The following is a 14,955-nucleotide window of genomic DNA, read 5'->3' as shown; positions in this document are numbered from 1 at the left end:
CATTTAATATCCATGAGAGTACAGCCATGTCCGACCTATTATTCCCATGTGCACTTTTCAATTTTAGCATGTGTTACTGTTGTCATTGCCTTTGTTTCACTCACCACATGCGTCTTTGTTTTCTGTGAGGTTTTAATCCAAGCTTTTTGAATTGCACTTACACCTACAATATTTTCCATCAGTGCCGAGGCCGAAATGGAAACAGAGGTAGTAGAAGAACAGGAAGCAGAGGTACAGTAGCTACTGATTTGGAAAATCAACCATTAGAGGGTACTGTCGTTCTGTCATGTAGCAGAAGAAAACGTTGTGGTTCAGGGATGAAACAGAATTTCATATCCATTTTCTGAATTATTCATGTATTTAGTTATGTCCCTAGGAACCCATTTTGTGGATCTATTTAAGGAGCTACTTCATTTCTAAGTTAACTGCATTGTCCTCAAATAGTTTGATATGCTTCTTAATAATTCATGTTTCTGAGGTTTCTGACAAACGGTAAACTGTTTTATATTAATTTGGTGTTTTCTTCTACTTTTCTGTTGACATACTAATTGATTTCAGTGGCATTTGTGCCAGTAGTCACCTTTAGTTAAGTTTTGCTCCTTCTTGTTTCTATTGCTTTCACATCCAAAATAAAAAGCACATTCTGCTATACTATTCTACATGGTCAAAAGAAACTGAAATTTGATGGATCATGTTACAGTTAATGAGTTGTGCTAGGCTTCGCTTTCATTCATGTGAAAATTGAGCAAACAGAAACTTAATGGGACACTTCCATTAATTCTTGTTATCATGTGTTACCAAACTACATGGGAATATTCCATGCTTTATTTTTAATAAAAAAAAATAAAAAATGGGTGAATGGTTTTCTGAAGACACTTTATGTATACTACTTCCTGTCCTGGCTCTTTAACTTCCTGTCTATCTGGCCTTTTAGCACCTCAGAGAGGCTCCCTTAAAAGTATTTGTCAGACAATAAGTCAGACCAGGAAGATGTGAAGGGCAGTGACATCCCTTATGCCATCCCAGTAGTGTCGCTAGTCTAGGTATCTCACGTTATACCAATGAATGTAACTTTATCTAGGCCTACCAACAGAAGAAAAACTGCTGTAATACTGTCAGTCAGTCAAGTCCTCCACCTATTAGTCTAATGAGGACTACCAGGCAGATAAGGCCTTGCTGTGCAGGGGGAGTCTTAAAGTGAGATTACTTTGCTCTCCCATTGAGAGCCTTTATCTTTCTGAAATCACTGCTACAGACACCAGGGTCTTAGTAAAATGTCAAATGAAGTAAGATGTGCCAAGTTATGAGGCACAGGCCTCTTAATAAATGTGTATCATCTTCTAGCTGTCCATGCACAAGAACCTGGTGCTGTATGCTCAAAGCTGGCGTAGGTCACGCTTCTCCAGCTAATCCATGCCTAGTTTGCTTGCCACTTTTGAACTATGTTGAGAAGTGGAAAAGTATCAAATAGTGTTGAGCGAACTTCTGTTTTAAGTTCGGCGTCTAAAGTTCGGCTTCTGGTTAGCGAAGAATCCCGATATGGATTCCGAATTCCGTTGTGGTCCGTGGTAGCGGAATCAATAATGGCCAATTATTGATTCCGCTACCACGGACCACAACGGAATTCGGAATCCATATCAGGATTCTCCGCTAACCGGAAGCCGAACTTTAGACGCCGAACTTAAAACAGAAGTTCGCTCAACACTAGTCACAAATTATTGTTCAAATATGGCACGTGCCATAATTTGCATCTTTATTATGTTACCATTGTGGCGTGAAAGCATTGATCAATCTGCCCCGATATTTTGAATTTAATTTTCAATGGCATTGTACTGACAACATTTCAAATGTTATTAAAAAATAATATTTTAAAAAAACTCCTTTCTGATGGAAGTTTCAAACAAACCAGCTGAAGATGTAAACATAAGATGTGGTGGAGTCCAATGCAGCAGCTCTAAGGGACTTCCAAAGGGAAAGTGCCCACTTTCCTGGATACGACCACTGGCATCAAACAAGGTCCACAGCTTCCCAGCTCAAAGATGACCACACAGTTTGATTCTTTATAAGAAGTGGCAAATAAAACAATGCGTTTCAGGGATGACAGTTCCCCTTCTTTATGTCAAAACAGCTTATACAAGGATACAAACATTTAAAGGGAACCTGTCAAGAACTTTATGCTGACCTCATTGAAGGCAGCATAAAATAGTGACAGAAATGCTGATATCAGCAGTGTGTCACACATGAGCTAAAAGTAAGTGGTTGCCGAGAACCAGGATCATAATCATTGCAGCCCAGGCCTTGAAAAGAGTCAAATCTACATGAGAAGAGTCCTGGTTATTATAATCTCCTGCTCTCCCCGCCCATCTGCTGATGATTGTCAGTTCTCTCCTAGAGAGTAAGGGGGAAAACTAGGTAGAAGCCTGTCAGTCATCAGCAGGGGGGCAGGAGAGCAGGAATTCATGAATAACCAGGACTCTTCTCAGGTGGCCGGGACTCTTTTCCAGGCCCGGTCTGCAATGTTTGTGATGTTGGTTCTTGGCAAACACTTACTTTTAACTTATAATTGACAGACCGCTGAAATCAACTCACCTGTCTCTACTTTATACTGCCGTTAGTATGGGCAGCATAAAGGTGATGACAGGTTCCCTTTAAATAGCATAAAAAATGCTCTGTGGGATGTGAGTGTCACCCAGTGGTGGGGTTGTAACACAAAAAATCCCTATTGATACAAAGATACAATTATCAGATTGGTAAAAAAAAAAAATGTAACCACAGGAGATCCCTGAAACTAATGAAGTAGAAGGATCAGAGACAAGCTGAACCTTGATCCTTCCATTTTACCAGTTTCAGGGATCTCCTGTAGTCATTTTGTAACACTCTGGTGTATAATTCTATTAACAGGGATTTTTGTGTTACAACCCTCACACGCATCCCTCAGATTTTCATGTTTTTTTCTGCTAGTTAAATGTTTGTATTCTTGTATAAGCTGTTTTGACCTGAGGAAGGGGAACTGTCATCCCTGAAACAAGTTGCTTTATTGGCTACTTCCAATAAAGAACCGAGTATACCTTTGGATGCGGTGTGGTCATTTTTGTGCTGGAAGACTGTAGACCTTTTTGGATTCCATTTCTGATGGAAGTGTCCTTTAAATATTTGAGTGGGTGGGATGAAGGTTTGCAATAGAGACAATTTTTCATATGGGGTGGGAGGAAACTAATGTGTATCTTTGATTAAAGTATACCTATGATTAGGGATGAGCAAATTTCATATTTTGAAGTTCATGTGCGTGTTCGTGTTGTGGTATTCACTGAATTGCGTTATGGATTCCGTTACCACAGACCATAACGCAATTCCATGACGGATTGCCTTTACAGGCATTCCGTTATTCATTCCGTCATAATAGAAGTCTATGGCCTGCATAACGGATCCGTCCCGTTTACGTTATGCTGGAGTCCTCTCTATTCCTATCTATTATTAAAGGTTGAAGATGCTTTGGGATATTTAGTTTCCATGTGGGAAATATATTAAATCTTTATTTTTAGGAATGTTAAACTTATTGTTTTAACAGGGTGAGGAGCAAGAAGCCAACAAATCTGAACCAGAGTATGATGATGATGAACTGGATGAGCTCCCAACCTCAAGATCCACAAGTGGTACTTTCAGGGGAATGATCTTCCGCAAGGCCAGCCAAACCAGTGTCTATTTACAGGAATGGGACATACCCTTTGAACAAATTGAACTTGAGGAACTTATTGGTCAGGGAAGATGGGGGAAGGTGTACAGGGGGCGATGGCATGGGGAAGTAGCAATTCGTTTATTGGAGATAGACGGCAACAATCAAGACCATTTAAAACTCTTCAAGAAGGAGGTGATGAACTACAGGCAGACACGTCATGAGAACGTGGTGTTGTTCATGGGAGCTTGCATGCATCCTCCTCATTTGGCCATCATTACTAGGTGAGTAAATTTAAGTTAAATATGCCAGGGCCGTCTTTAATATTGATTGGACCCTGGGCAAGAATTTATTTGGGCCCCCTGGATCCCGCCTTCTCACTCCCTAGCATGCAATCACGCCCTCCACCATAACACACACACAAAAACAAACAAACAAGTAATATATATAATATAGCTTACAGTGAATTACTGTAAATACTTACAGTTCTGAAGACTCCAGCAGGCTCAGGATCAGTGCTCTGGGCAGCTGGGCTCAGGGCTGGAAGTGGGCACCGCTCTGCAGTTCAGGAAGGAGACCGGGGCTCGGCTCACCCTAGCGTTGCAGTGTCTCCGCGTGACATCACGGCGCGCGGCGTACGCAAAGAGCAGGGGAGGTCAGGAGGAGGAGCAAGCAAGTACCGTATTTTTCACCCTATAAGACGCACCGGCCCATAAGATGCACCTAGGTTTTAGAGGAGGACAATAAGAAAAAATATATTTTCCATTACACCTCAGGTCAGACCCCCAATGTAAATCAGACCTCAGCCCCCCAGCCCAGCCTCATGTATCAGCTCCCCAGCCTCATGTATCAGCCCCCCAGCCTCATGTATCAGCCCCCCAGCCTCATGTATCAGCCCCACAGCCTCATGTATCAGCCCACAGCCTCATATCAGCCCCCCAGTCTCATATCAGCCCCCCAGCCTCATATATCAGCCCCCCATCCTCATGTATCAGCCCCCTATCCTCATGTATCAGCCCCCTATCCTCATGTATCAGCCCCCTAGCCTCATGTATCAGCCCCCTAGCCTCATGTATCTGCTCCCCAGCCTCATGTATCAGCTCCCCAGCCTCATGTATCAGCCCCCCAGCCTCATGTATCAGCCCCCAGCCTCATATCAGCTCCCCAGCCTCATGAATTAGCCCCCCAGCCTCATGTATCAGCCCCCAGCCTCATGTATAAGCCCCCCAGTCTCATGTATCAGCCCACCAGCCTCATGTATCAGCCCCCCAGCCTCATGTATCAGCCCCCCAGCCTCATGTATCAGCCCCACAGCCTCATGTATCAGCCCCCCAGCCTCATGTATCAGCCCCCCAACCTCATGTATCAGCCCCCAGCCTCATATCAGCTCCCCAGCCTCATGAATTAGCCCCCCAGCCTCATGTATCAGCCCCCAGCCTCATGTATAAGCCCCCCAGTCTCATGTATCAGCCCACCAGCCTCATGTATCAGCCCCCCAGCCTCATGTATCAGCCCCCAGCCATCAGCGCAAATAAAATAAATAAACAACTTACCTCACCTGGACGCCGCCGCTCCTCACCACCAGTGCTCTCTCTCTTCTTCTTCCATAATGGAAGCGCTGATTAGTATTTACCCAGATGCAGGGGCATTTTTTCCCCAATTTTGGGGGAAAATGCATCTTATGGGACGAAAAATAATTTGTGGGCAGTGGCCAGCGGGGCTCAAGAGGCCTTGGGCCCCTCAGGAGCAACTGGGCCCAGGGCAGCTGCCCCTTTTGTCCCACGTTAAAGGCGGCCCTGAAATATGCTAAACTATTGTTTTTCTATGAAGCTTTCTAATGGTGTATATGATATGGTTGGTTGACATTAAGTAATAACCCCAATACCAGATGTTATGTTTTGCTAAGATGAGGCTTGCAGGTATTTAAGCAGCAGTGTTCATATGTAATGGTTGAACACTAGAAATGAATCCTACATAGGCTTATCACTCTGCAAAGAGTAGTCAGGGTTTCTCAGACGATGATTCAAAAGATGTAAAAAGGTTTGCAAGGCTTACTTCTTTGACTAATAACTAGAAAGTATTCTTAAGCACAATAACACCAACTTTTCCCGTTTTCATTCAGAAAATGCATTCCTTGGTTCCTTTTAGATGTCCTCATTGACCCTTCCCCTCCAAATAATACTTTACATGATAACGTTAAATACAGTATATATGTATGCTATCATGTTAAAATGCATTCAGATTAGATGTTATAAATGCAATAAATGTTAATACATTATGCATTAAAGGACTTGTACAAAAAGGACCACCCCTTTTTGTACACATGTAACAATCCTCATCTTGATTCCTAACTAAGCTAAGTAAATAATGGCAAGAAACTTTTGATTCGTTTTTTAAGTGGCTTTCAATGGCTTTTGTGATGTGATACCAGATTGTGACATGATATCAAGCTCAAATTTAGAAGTGCTCTGTATATGGACATTGTATAGGAGGTCCTAGCTTTGGACCCCTATATTAGCCAGAGCAGAGAGTCTTGCAGGAGAAGGTGCTTCCAACTCTAGGTTGCCCATTCATTTAATTGGGAGTCATGTCCTTTTTTAACACATGCCATCTGAGGAAGAAGTCTGACTCCTGTTCTAAGTAAGTGTGATCTTTTGCAGTCCATGTTTCAGAAGCCTGGACTGTAAATTTGTATCACCATCTGTTTTAACCATGTGCATTTTTGTTTCAGTTATTGCAAAGGAAGGACACTCCATGCATTTGTGAGGGATCCGAAGGCCTCACTTGATATAAATAAAACCCGACAGATTGCTCAAGAAATTATTAAGGTAAATGGTCAGCTTGAACATATAGGTAAAACGGAAATTACTTAACCACTTCCCGACCGCCCATTGACTATAACTGTCCTGGGCAGTCGGGTTTATCTCTGATCGGACATTTTAGAACGTCTTTTCAGAGATGGCAGCTGCACTAATCGTGCAGCTGCCGAGCGGGGGGCCCACTGTCCGTGACTGTAGGGCACCCCAGAGAGAAGGCAGGGACCGTTCCTGGGTGTCCCTGCCTTCTAGATTGCTGAATACACAGCGCAGAACGAGCGCTGTTTATACAGATCAGGAAGCGCTTCCTGTCCCGGCCCGGTGGTCATGTGAAAAATAAAGTTTCAAATGAAAAAAAAAAAATCCCACAATTAAGCCATTTAAAAAATGTTTAAAATAAATAAAATAGACATATTTGGTATCAAGCGTCCGTAACGACCAGCTCTATGAAAATATCACATGATCTACGCCATCAGGTGAACGCCGTAAAAAAAATTAATAAATAAACCTTACGTCAAATTTTTTTTTGCTGTGTCAGCACCTGATGTTCTGCTTTTTGTTTTACTTAAAGGGGTTCTGCAGTTTTTTTAAACTGATGATCTATTCTCTGAATAGAACATCAGCATCTGATTGGCGGGGGTCCGACACCCGGGTCCCCTGCCGATCAGCTGTTAGAAAAGGCAGCGGCGCTGGCAGTAGTGCTGCGGCCTTCTCGCTGTTTACCGCAGGCCCAGTGACGTCACAAATAGTATCACTGGCCTGGGCGCGGCTAAGCTCCATTCAAGTGAACAGAGTTAGCCCCGCCCAGGCCATTGATACTAGCCGTGACATCACTGGGCCTGCAGTAAACAGCGAGAAGGCCGCGGCACTACTGCCAGCACCGCTGCCTTCTCAAACAGCTGATCGGCGGGGGTCTCGGGTGTCGGACCCCCGCCAATCAGATGCTGATGATCTATCCAGAGAATAGATCATCAGTTTAAAAAAACTGCAGAACCCCTTTAAGTAAAACAAAAAGCAGAACATCAGGTGCTGACACAGCAAAAAAAAATCTTAAAGTCAATGATAAAGTGATCTACGAGATTCTCTTTAGTGTAAGACTATGCGTGACAAAGGGCTGTTTACACAGGTCTGTTTTGTGTATTCATTTTACATCTGTTGCTGTGTAAACCAAATATCACAGTCCAAGCTACATGTTTTATGAAAGGAGTGTAAGACAAATATGTGGGATAGTAATTCCTATAAACTTAATTGTTCTATATAAACCTATTGTCTTTCCTCCTACACAAACAGTCGGCTAGCGGTTGCAAAGGGTACAGCGACAAGCATTTTACTTGACTTGAGGCTATGTGTATTCCAAATTCAGATGTGTTCAATATATATGCATGTGTAGCAAAGCACTAGTGATCTACTGATCGTTAGCTCAAACCCTAAAAGAGTGGACTAAAGGACTCTTTACATGGGTCGATGATCAGGAAAATAACTTTTGTTCAATCGATCATTGGCAAGTGTAAATAATAATGTAACTATATGTGCCTGAGTGATTACATTAAAGGGGTTTCCGGGATTTTAATATTGAAGACCTTTACTCAGAATAGGTCATCAATATGAGATTGGCGGGGTCCGACACCTGGCACCCCCGCCGATAAGGTTTTTGAAGAGAAGGCCACACGCCGTGCCAGCGCTGCATTCCCCTGCTCGCCGTGCCAGGTGTAAGTCTTCCGCCTAGCAGTGAGCCCAGTGCCATGAAATATGGCAAATGTCATAGAATATCAACAAAAGCTATATTAGTAAACAGTGATGGTCAGTTCGCAGTGTTCGCCATTCATTTACTCAGAGAGACCTTGCAAACCAAGTAATGTCTTGCTTTTGTGATTCCCAATAAAGGTTCTCCGAACTTTATCAAGGGGTCTACAGAAGAATGCAGCAAGAAATACCACTTTTAGAGTAGAAAAGGCTAACAAATTTTGACTTGCTCTAAGATACTTGGCAAAATAGTCCACCAACGTCTTCCAGAACACACTGCTAGGGAAGAATTATAGAATATTTTACCTGTCCCTACACTAAGCTGCATTGAATTAGGAATGGGAGTAGGGGTCCCTTTGTAGTGGAAACACTGCCTTTTATAAAGTTTTCAGTCAGGACCTTACATACAGTAGTGCAATACTGATTTAATAATGATGGTTGGGTATATCTTATTTCTTATGTATTATTGATTATATTCTACTACATTTATACATAGTTTTTTTCGTAAAAATTTTTCAGGGTATGGGTTATCTGCATGCTAAAGGCATTGTCCACAAAGATTTAAAATCAAAGAATGTTTTCTATGAAAATGGCAAAGTGATTATCACAGACTTTGGCCTCTTTGGAATATCAGGAGTTGTGCAAGAAGGGAGGTAAGTCCATATCTAAGGATGAATAGAATATATATATATTCAAGTTCTGTTAGTCGTGTCCTCACTTTTACTTATTAGTGATATTTTCTGCTGTTTTATTGGGTAGGCGTGAGAATGAGCTGAAGCTGAGCCATGATTGGTTGTGTTTTCTGGCCCCTGAAATTGTGCGTGAGATGGCCCCTGGCAAGGATGAAGACAAACTTCCCTTTTCAAAGGCTGCAGATGTATATGCCTTTGGGTGAGTCTGAATTCCCTTACTGACTGACTCATGTGTTCATGTAAACCTGTATCATGCTGTGTGACATGATTGGGACGTGTTTCATTTATGTGACAATGATTCATGACGTTCCATTTTCATCAGTCTTACAGTAAGACCTGTTCCCATTAATATAGGTGAAGAAATGTTCATTCATACTGAGAGTATATTTTGTTGCTTTCAACAAGATGAGGAACAAACTGTACCGTGTCCATGGTCAATGAGATTTTGACATGACACATGATAATCTAAATGTAGTTTTATACAGAGAAACCTCTTTGAGACAACCACCCAAAAAGGTAGTCCTATAGGGAGGTGGTCTTCTGAAAGATGATGGCCAGTATAGAGGGTGGTCATCTCAAAGTACATATATGGGAAAAAACAGGACTCTTCCTAGAGCTGGCTGCCCCACCAAACTAAGTAATTGGAGAGATGGACCTTGGTAAGAGAGGTGACCAAGAACCCAATCGTCACGCTGAGCTGAAAATATGCTGTGTGCAGATGGGAGTAACTTAATGAAAACCTGACCCAATGTGCTCTGAACCTCACACTGGGTTCAACTCCGTGAATGTCCTTGAGTGGCCCACCCAGAGCCCTGACTTGACCCCAATTGAACATCCAACCTGACAAAGTTCGAGTGGATCTGGAGAGAACATTGTGAAAAAATCCCCAAATCCAGGTGTGCAAACCTTGTGGCATCGTACCGAAGAAGACTGAGTAAAGGGTCTGAATATTTTTGTCAATGCAAGATTTTAGTTTTTCCTTTTCTGTGAATTAGATTTCGAACGTTTTGTTTTCACTTTCTCATTGTGCGGTACTGAGTACTGATTGATGGAGAATACTAGATTTTTTTTTATTTTTTTTTATCACAAGGCCGCAACATGACAAAATGTGATAAAAGTAAAAAAGGTTTGAAGATTTTCAGAATGCATTTAATATACATTTACAGAAGGTTCAGTATTGTTATAGCTATTGTTGTATTTTTTTAGGACTGTATGGTATGAACTTCAAGCTCGGGATTGGCCATTCAAAAGTCAAGCACCCGAGGCTCTTATCTGGCAAGTTGGGAGTGGTGAAGGTGTGAAGCAAGTGCTGTCTACTATTAGTCTGGGAAAAGAGGTCACTGTAAGTATATTTTAAAAGTGTTAATGAAGCTTAAAAATTTTCACTTGCCAGAGTGGTTGTCTCATAAAGACAACCTCTCTGTATACCCTATGAGGCTTTTGGACATCATAGTGGGGATTCCACCTCTAAGGACCTACCTCTATGAGCCTGAAAAGGAGAGCCACCGTGGCAGACTTGAGTCATCTGTGTATTGCATGGATAGCATTTCATCTGAAGGGCAAACGTATTGTACTATATATACACCCCTGCTCTGGGGAAATGTCGGGCTGCCCACAAGTTCAGTTTAAATTAGGAACTGGACCCATGGAAGCTCCAGTTTTAAAGTAGTTGTCTGTGGTGACACAGTCTTCTTAAAATCTAATATCTCTTTTATCTAAAGTAAATGACACTTTTGTAATATTTTAATTCTTTGCTTTTATGTTATATAGGAGATTCTGGCTGCATGTTGGGCATTTGATTTTAATGAAAGACCAAGCTTTACAATCCTTATGGACATGTTAGAAAAGCTGCCAAAACTTAACCGAAGGTTGTCACATCCAGGTCACTTCTGGAAATCTGCAGAGTGAGTATTTCATGGTCTTGTCCACACTTTGACCATTGTAAAGTTAGTAAGTTACCCTCAAAGATAATTATCTAGTGTCCTGGATTTTATCTGGCCCCTAGATTGTCAGGAGGACAAGGATACTGTAACTTTGCAATGAAGGGGATCTTTACCTAAAACAGAGCTTTGTCAAGAGGCAATAATGTCTGCTACTATCCATTCTAGTAACAAAATCTGGGAATAACTTCTATTCAGTTAGATATTTTTAATATATGGGCGCAGGCCCATTTCACAGCCATCATATGATAAAGTAATTTGTATTGTCCAGCATATTGAAACTCTGTAACAAACAGCATTAGGTTAGCAAGAGGTTGTGCAATGTCATAATATTGATTATTAATATCTGATCAATATCAGATCGGCTTGGGGGGCATGCAGTTAAACATTGAAGAGAACGCAGCACTCGCATGAGTGCCACAACCCCTTCAAGCAGCTGATCAGTGGGATTGCCAGAAGTTGGACCCTGCAAATTTAATATAGATGACCTATCCCGAGGATAGAGGATCAATACTTCAGTACATCCATATTATACCACTTCACAACCCCTTTAAATTTAGTTAGTATAAAACTTGTTGGAAACAACTTTATTCATGTTCAGTTTGTGTGCTGCAGAACTGCTATATCTGTCTGTACATTTCTAGACAATTAAGGCAATGTAATTAATTCTTTTTTACCTTCTTTCCCCATGAATTTTAATTTGTGCTGATATCATCGCTGCCATTCCTCTTTCCATCTTCCATGATCCTGCTGTGGGCCCTGGCACACCACTTTGGATGTCTCTGAATCCATTTACAATGTCGATTCTTTTTTTTTCTGCTTTCTTTCTCTGTGCTTCCTTCTGTATCACTTATACCCCCATATGACATGTATATACCATGCATGTACTCTCAGTAGACACTGGAACAATTTTTACACAAAGGGTCAATTCTACCATCATGGTTTTCACATCCACTGCCCCGTTACCAACAAATAAATGGGCAGGCTAAACCCTCATCTTCCTCTGTATTCTGTGCACCTTCTTTTTATAAGTTCTGGATAATATATCACTGCTTAAATATACATTTAAAGAAAATGTGGGGTGAGTTATTAGATTCCTTGTCTCTTATAAAGCTTAGCTGATGTTTAAGCTAAGACTTGTCCCATCTGTAACAGAATATATGTCTAAAGTAATCTGGTAATGTAGTAACATTAAATGCCCCTCCTGTATCCAGTCATGGCAGCTGCATGGTTTACACTTTTTCTTTATGTTGGAAATATATACGGTACATTTATAACTGGAATTACATTGCTACTCATTTAGTGAGCACTGAATAGTTTCAGAAATAGGCATCATGTGAAAGATGATGACTGTGCAGATTTCTAACCCTAAAAAGCAGAGAGGCTCGGAATCAGGTTCTGCTTTCCCTTTACAAAAAGTCACTCTATTTTTATTGTTTTGGAGTGATTTTGAACGTAGGCTTAGACTTCATGGCATCATTGAGTCATTATAAAATCACTGCATTACCACAACTCGTGGGTGACTTCATTTTTCTCTATGGGAATAAAAAGTTACAATGCACCTCGCGACCATCTGAAAAAATCTGAACTGATGTCCAATTTTTTCAGATTTTTACAAGCTCGTTGATAGTCATCTCTGTGGATCCCTAGCCTTACAAGATTTTTTTAATCAAATCCATGCAGGAATATTGGCATGTCATGTCCATTTCTTTTCTCTATAAACCACCAAACTTGTCTTTTATAACTGCGTTGTGACATTACTAATATGACTTCCTTTTGTTCTTTTAACGTTGAGGACTGTTGATTAACTATGTTTTCTCCTCCTCGTAGGTTATAGCTGCTGGCCATCTAACTGGGCTCTGCCTTGCATGCTTCCATGCATCTTCTGCTAATCTACAGCTTCGTGGACACTTACCTTCCATCCACAAAACAAATAATCACCAATATTAGAAAACCCTTTTAACCCTTGGATGTATCTGCCGCTTTGATCTTTTTCTTGCCTGCTATTCTCTCGGTGTGGGCTGTTTGCTTGAATAACAATTCTGATTGCAAGAAATCTACTTGGCACTAACCATAGGACTATCTGTGTTTCTTGTTACTCAAGCGCTATGGGCCAGCAGTAACTTTTTCTAAACTAGGGTTACCAGCATTTTAGTGGATTCATTGCACTGGGTGCTTTACGTCTGTGTCCTTCTAATACGCACTTTTTTAGTCTTTTTTGTGTGTGTCTGTTTTTGAGGATTGTCCATCAAGAAACAGCACAATGTCAGTAATTTATGCCATAGCATACTATCATGCAGCACTGAGTTTTGGACTTATGTACCCACTGTTTATGTTTTGGGTATTAGTATTGACCCTAGTGATGATGGTCACATCTATAGCACAGTCAGACTTGGATTACATCCCCCTGAATGAAAATAGATATTGATTTGGACAAGTTTTTGTATGTGAGGATTGACATAACCTCCCACCACCTACGTGTCATACTTCCTCCTTAAGCTACTGTGCTACACTATTTGCATTGTACTGTCTTTACAGATAGCTTTTATCTTTACTTAATAGTAGCTTCCTCTTCTGAAGTAAAAGGGAAGTACAGTAAGAACACTCAGAGTGACCGATGCAATGTTGAAAGTTGGGGAGGTCACAACAGTTATTATATCAGCAGTTGAGCAAGCATCATATGTTTCAATCAAGTGTCAAAATATCATAGCTCATCTACATATGGTTCCTTGTTTTTAAACCCTTATAAATAACCAGTTTATCATTGGGAAATAACCTTATCCAGGTCCGTTGGGCCTGAGTGCTGTTCTCTTGTTGGACAATCTCATAATCAATGATATTAGGTATGTATAGTGGATGAAGTGCAAACTGAAATGTTTTAACTGGTCTAACTTAGACATGTTTGTTTTATTCCCCTTCTTCTAGCATTAACAGTAGCAAAAGTATCCCCCGTTTTGAAAGGTTTGGCCTGGGAGTCCTGGAGCAGGGTAACCAAAAAATCTAATATGCTGTGAGATGTCTGAAAGTGATATTCACGCTTAGTACTACAGCAGCCGGCAGAGATTGGAATAGCAGCCAGTGATGACTCCCTGTAATGGATTTGCTTTTTTCCCCTTTTTTTAAATGAATTTTTAAATTAATCCATTCCGTACTGTACAGGAGCAGAGCAGGTGCCTTGCCTACCCCTACCAGTGCTGAATGGCTTAAGCTACCTGCTGATTTTGTGTTTACATGTGAATTTAGGCATGTGAGTTGTGTCAATGAAATTGAATAAATGTGACTGACTTCCTCCCTTTTCTCCTTTATAAGCTACAGAATTACATTGAAGTGGTTCTAGGGAATTTTTCATGTCACTCCAAATAAGATAAAATAGTTCATTCCTAAGCCATAATGTGCTCAAGAGGCAACATAAAATCACACACCTCTGCTGTCAAGTTAATCTGCATCCACTATGACAGGCACTTTTAAATACAGTACTCATAGGTTTAGTTGGAAGCAAGGGGAGTTAGGTTCACTGCATAATAACTAAAGACTTTTTTTTAAAAGTTTTCTTTAAGTTTTAAACAAACCATGGCACTTGCTGTTCAGGTACCCACTCTATATTATATATACCAGGAGTCAGCAACCTTCGGCACTCCAGCTGTTGTGAAACTACAACTCCCAGCATGCTCTTTCCACTTGTGTGGGAGTTTAGAGAGCAGCCAAGCAAGTGTGCATGATGGGAGATGTAGTTTCACAACACCTGGAGTGCCGGAGGTTGCTGACCCCTGATATATACCTTTATGAAGTTAGTAAAAGCAGGAGTAGTGTGAATATGACTTCTTATTCTGCCAGGTTCTGCTCCTGCAAGTGTGCTGGAGACAGAGCTTCACTGTGAAGTGCTCTCTGCACTGAGCTGCTCCTCCACCTTTCTCTCAGCTTTGATTGACAAGCTGTAGCATCTGACTAGGAGACCACTATAACCATCACTCAGAACAGAACGGAGGGGCTAAGAAGCAATATAATGCAGAGAGCACTTCACAGTGAAGCTTCGTCTCCAATGCACTTGCAGGAGCAGAATTGTACTACTCCACATAGTAAAAACGTCATAA

The 14,955-nt window shown here is 41.3% G+C and overlaps 1 protein-coding gene across 5 annotated transcripts in view; it reads left to right on the top strand.

The window, feature by feature from the left end:
* KSR1 (kinase suppressor of ras 1) overlaps positions 1 to 14,470 on the top strand; it is a 154,228-nt gene extending 139,758 nt beyond the window's left edge. For 3 of the 5 annotated variants that reach the window (XM_040424871.1, XM_040424874.1, XM_040424875.1), the window contains 8 exons: positions 183 to 231; positions 3,569 to 3,957; positions 6,405 to 6,501; positions 8,752 to 8,885; positions 8,992 to 9,123; positions 10,131 to 10,266; positions 10,695 to 10,828; positions 11,759 to 13,778. In XM_040424871.1, the coding sequence (XP_040280805.1) occupies positions 183 to 231; positions 3,569 to 3,957; positions 6,405 to 6,501; positions 8,752 to 8,885; positions 8,992 to 9,123; positions 10,131 to 10,266; positions 10,695 to 10,828; positions 11,759 to 11,840 (1,153 nt within the window). In that variant the 3' untranslated portion in view covers positions 11,841 to 13,778. The other 2 variants (XM_040424872.1, XM_040424873.1) reach the window with 2 other exon arrangements.
* The last annotated feature ends 485 nt before the right edge of the window (positions 14,471 to 14,955 follow it).

This window comes from Bufo bufo, chromosome 3, assembly GCF_905171765.1.
Source record: "Bufo bufo chromosome 3, aBufBuf1.1, whole genome shotgun sequence".
NCBI lineage: Eukaryota > Metazoa > Chordata > Amphibia > Anura > Bufonidae > Bufo > Bufo bufo.
The sequence above is the reverse complement of the archived record's forward strand: the minus strand, read 5'-3'. Positions and strand labels throughout refer to the sequence as shown.